Consider the following 5,296-nt stretch of genomic DNA (forward strand, 5'->3'; position numbering starts at 1 on the left):
TTACAAAACCTTTTTTTGACATGGGACCATATGGACACTTTGAGACTTATTAAACAGATTATTAAATCACAGCAGGGCACCGGTAGCAAGAAACACAAGGGCCAGCCAAACTAACACACACGCCGGTGTGTTGTGAGCTTGTAGATCTGTTATTTTATGGGTTATGACATACAGACATCTCGAAAATTATAGATGGAGGGATAATGGAAGTAAAAGTGACTCGGATCTGGCTGCAACCATGCCCACCCAGACTTGGAGGTGACTGACATCATCAATATGTCATCGATACTCCGGAAATCTATCAAGCCAAGAATCTGTGTGTGTCACTGTGTGTGCGGGCGTACATCTGTCTCTGGGTCCCTTTTATGCCCAAATATGGAGATCGTCATCATGATGTCATAGTACTGATGTTATAGATTAGCCTCCAAGTACTCCAATAACGGGTACTGCACTAAGTGATCTGAACAATGGCAGACTACCAAGAAGCACCCTTGGCCACCCGGCCCAAAACACTAGATCCAGACGAGTACTTTAACTTGTCGCCAGACCTGCGACGTGCCGAAGAGGAGAGAGCAGCCATACGGGCAAACCTGAAGCGTCAATACCAGCTGCAACTCAACAACCCGCACAGGAAAGAGCTCATCGAAGACCCCGCCCTGACCCGTTGGGTCTATGCACGTACCAACCCCTACCCGCACTTCAGAGCCACGACGAAGACGTCTCTGCTGGGCATGCTCTTTGGCGTTGTGCCGCTTGTTGTTCTCTATTACACCTTCAAGACGGACAGAGACAACAGAGAAGAGCAGATCAAAGCCGGGACCCTCGATCGCAAATTCAAGCTGTCCTACTGAGCCCCATTCCGTCTCTGTAGACGGCCTGTGTGTTCTACAAGTCAGAGCATGACGAGCGAGACTTGCTACCGAGTGTCTAACCGGAAGTAGCGCCCAATGGATTTAAACGTTGATGCGTTGCAGATCTGTTTACATTTTCCGGGCATGAAACCAGTGTGATTGAAAAATACAGCTTGCGCCGGAGAAGCAACAGAAGCGTAAGAGAATGTTAAACAATTGGCCCGAGTACAGGCGGGAAGGTGATATGTGTCACTGCATACTCTTCCGGGTTGTGGTGCCACCTGTCAGTGGGGCGAGAGGAGTACTACGAAGGCTCTACGTCCTCCTACTAGCCCATTTTTGTATTACTGTCATTACATTTACATTAGGTGAGAGATACAGTAGGGCTCGGCTAAAACGAAATTGAATCATACAAATTCATTCATAAACTTGTTTTCCAGTGGCAGAGCCGGGCAGTTGCATATAATATAGAACGAGTCAAACACCTGGTTAAAAGATCACACTCATGTGAAGTGAGGGGCTCTCTTATCATACATCACATTCCGTGCTCAGCCAAACAAATTGTCACATTTTGTGCTATACACACACACACACACACACACACACACACACACACACACACACACACACACACACACATATATATATATATATATATATATATATATATATATATATATATATACACACACACACACACCAAAAACGGATTGGTTAAAGTTTTCTTTTTAACTTTATATGTATTATAAATCATATTGGAAAATAGTTTTAGCACCATAAAGTCTGGCATAAGTGTTTCTCAAAGACTCCAACGAGCCTAGTAGATTCAGCATGTGGCCAAGGAGCCTAAAGCCCAAACCACACCAAAGGGTCGCGTTGGGTCAAAACTGTTTTTTTTAAAGGTGCACTATGGTACACTAATGCAACTTATTGAGTTGCAATGAGTTGCATTGGTGTGGTTTAACTTAAACAGTTTTGGTGTGGTTTGGGCCTAAGGAGCCTACACTGACTGTACAAATACACTGGCTTGGGAGTCTGTACACTGTACAACGGACCAGAACCACAATGGCGGCCACAGACACAGTAGATACACACAAACCATGTATTTAAAGATGGAGAGCCATAATCTTTGTATTTTTCCAGTTTTACATGGGTCTATGAGGTGACAGTACTTCATTAGACACCCTGGAGTCGTTTTTATGTGCAATGGTGTATTAACTTTGTATTTAGGGTTTCTTCCTGGAGGCTGAACCCTTGACAGTCAAACGGGCCAATGAAATAAACAGTAATATAGTGACATCACACAGCTGTGGGTGCGGCTTCAGTTCAGGTGGATCACCACCCATCACCACCCACCAGGCAAACCAGGCATACTTAATGAACTGGTGGGTGTGTCCACATAAAAGCATGATTTTAACAAATACTGTACACTTTTTGGAAAGAGTTCTTCCTCCTTATATTATAATACCTGATGATCATGTTTTAGGGTGGAAAAAAGTGCACCTACATTTAATATTATTTAACTTCATTGCAACAGATGGTAATTGTTATATAAAATATGTTTTTTTAATTTTTTACAAAAGTTAAATGTAAAAGTCAATCTAGAAAATATATTCATAAATTAATATTTAATAGAAATCTCACACATAATGACAGTGTACACAAAAGCATGATTTGAGGATCACTGACAAACATCCATGATTTTTCAATTCCTTTAACATATTTGTCCAATTGTACAGATTACCCAAACAAGAATTTTCAGTAACAGTACCAGTCTGTCACTTCCTTTCAGAGCTGGTTCCAGTGTTCTAGAAAACAACTTTCCTCGCCAATGAGGGCCTACATATTTTAAGATACTTTTAAGATACAAGATTTGAGAAGGAGACTTTCCCCATGTATGAGGACGTTTTAGCAGCTTGACGAGGTGATTTTTGTAGGTGCTTTACTAGTTAGGCACATTTCTATAACACTCAAATGTACAGTATTTGCTGGGACCAAGCAGCATATTTAAACCACTCTGCCAGTCCAAAACTTCCGAAAGCCACAATACAATGGATACCCAATGCCATGTCCTGATTCGCTCAGAGAGCTTACAAGACTAAAAACAAAACTGTATTAATTAAATGTTAGGTACTGTATGTAAATCCTAAGTCACAAATGTATCCTAGACAAACCTAGCTGCAGCATTTCATGAATTCATACCGTAATGTTACTTTTACATATTTGTGATTGTATGAAATAAAATATGAAATTATAATATTATATAAAATATGAAAATATAAAATAATAATCATTCAATTCAGCAATTTTGAATGAATATAATTAATTGATTGTATGATAAACAGCATGTTCTCTTCACTCTTTCACTGTTGCACTTTAAAACTACAAACTGGGACTTTTCTATGAGTCAAATATTATTTTAACCAGCCAGTATACTGTAGACTAGAGAGTATGTGTAATACAACACATCTATCACATCTACAGTGGTTAAGCAATGTCAATAATAACATTTGAAGCATACGGCACACTGCCATTATGCACTGCCATCTTTATTGCAGTTTGGGCAATTGCAATTACCTCTCTCCATTGTGGTCCGTGATAGGGAAACCATGGACGGAAATCTTAAAGATTGTAGCTTTACTTATTGTGATGGACTCCATGGGTCCATTCCCCAGTCCACACTAAAAATAAATGTATGTGATTGTAGAAAAACAGCAATTTGAAAACTTGCATTCAATAGATTTTTTTGGTCACAGATACAAAAACAATAGTGTTGTTTTTAGTCCTGATTCTGATATTCTTCTCAGCAGGAACAGTTCTTGTCTCACTGGCGGGGTTCGATTTGAGGAAGGAAGGAAGGGGGCAAATCCATGCATCTGCTTATATTGCTCCTCTGGTCATTCACTTTTATGGCCGGTGGGGTCGTGGGGATATAATTATTATCCCTGCTTTTGGTCAGACTGAATTAAATTAACTCATTTTTGGGAAATGTCTGATATGTTTTGTGTACTTACGTTTGATAATATCACAATTTAAGAATTACAATATATGTTAATCCACATTGACCATGGCGTCCCTATTTGGGCACATGTTGGAAAATGTTTGACAATGTTTTCAAAGATTCTCAATTTATTTTATTCATTCAAAGATAGCTAGACCTGCTAGCCAAGCTCGATTGTGAGCTTGTACATCAGCTATTTTCACCATTTCTCTAATAACTGTATATTAAGTAATACAAATATATATATATATATTTACAAATCAAACCCTGCTCATAGTGATCTTCACTTCAACACTACCCTCGATGCTTAACATATGACTTTGACACAACACTACACAATTGAGTTGATAAATAAAACTGTGCTACATTTCTACCGATTAAGTAACATCAAAAGAAATGTTAAAATTCAACACACACACTCTTTCAGTCTATGATTAAATCATGACATCACATTTCAAAGTATTCATGTGTTTGTGCCCTCCTCGTCTCAATTGAGTGAATTCACATTGCCAGCTAGAGTGCAATCATCTCAGAAGCCTGTGACAAGCTGTAGCTTGTTTTTCTGATTATGACGCTGAACCATGAAAAGCGTGGTGGTTTCTTCCACTCTGCCTGTCTCTAAAGAAATTATGTTTATTTTATTTGTATTATTATTATTTTAAGCAGAATCTGGTTTTCAGCACTCACAGAAAGCTGGTTTCATGCAGGGCACACTAAGAGAGGGCGTTTGCGAGTTGTGATGTCACAATCAACGTCTCAAAGACCAGCATGAAAGCCTGTATGCATATTACTCAACCTCTGATTGGACAACAGATCAATGTTGGCCAGCCACATACTGTACCGGTATAATATTGTACTTATCTTTGATTGATCACACCACGCAGCCAGACACCTTCCGTTAGTGTGCCCAGAGTCAAACCACTTTTCAGTGCTCATCAGAAAACCAGGTTTTGGTTGTAAAAAAAAGAAAAGGTGAGATATGCAGAGTGCCAGAAACCACCAGGGTGTTCATGGTTAAGCTTCAAAAACCCATTAACTAAAGTGGGTCTTTTAAGTGAAAAAAATCCTCACTACCGTCAAAGCTCCTCCTCAGTCATCACATTAGTGAAGTTGCATCTGGCAGGCATGAACGCAGACACGGAGGCTACTACAGTACCTCATCATTACAGCATCTCTGTGTCTATTTAGCCAGGCCAAGATCTTGGAAACTACTGACAGCATAAGGACTACAGTGACTAGAGTAGCGATAATAATCTAAAGGGATGTGCACGTGGACTAATAGACCGATTCACAGAGGGTTTCCTGGGTGCGGCCATTACTGAGGTGTACCATTAAGTGCAGCAGCACTGATTAGCTACACCTGGTCTACAGAGCACCTGCTCCATGTATTACACCTCAGTAATGGCCACGCCCAGGGCACCCCTCTGTGAATCGGTCTATACAC

The 5,296-nt window shown here is 40.1% G+C and overlaps 1 protein-coding gene across 1 annotated transcript; it reads left to right on the forward strand.

Moving 5' to 3' along the window:
- Positions 1-467: 467 nt before the first annotated feature.
- Positions 468-851, forward strand: LOC310878744 (NADH dehydrogenase [ubiquinone] 1 beta subcomplex subunit 4-like; the record flags this gene model as incomplete). The annotated part of the gene is made up of 1 exon (XM_083793120.1): positions 468-851. One exon carries the CDS (start codon positions 468-470, stop codon positions 849-851), a length of 384 nt encoding a protein of 127 aa, XP_083649246.1.
- Positions 852-5,296: the final 4,445 nt, after the last annotated feature.

Source organism: Protomyctophum parallelum (genome assembly GCF_964188405.1).
Source record: "Protomyctophum parallelum genome assembly, chromosome: 21".
Taxonomy (NCBI): domain Eukaryota; kingdom Metazoa; phylum Chordata; class Actinopteri; order Myctophiformes; family Myctophidae; genus Protomyctophum; species Protomyctophum parallelum.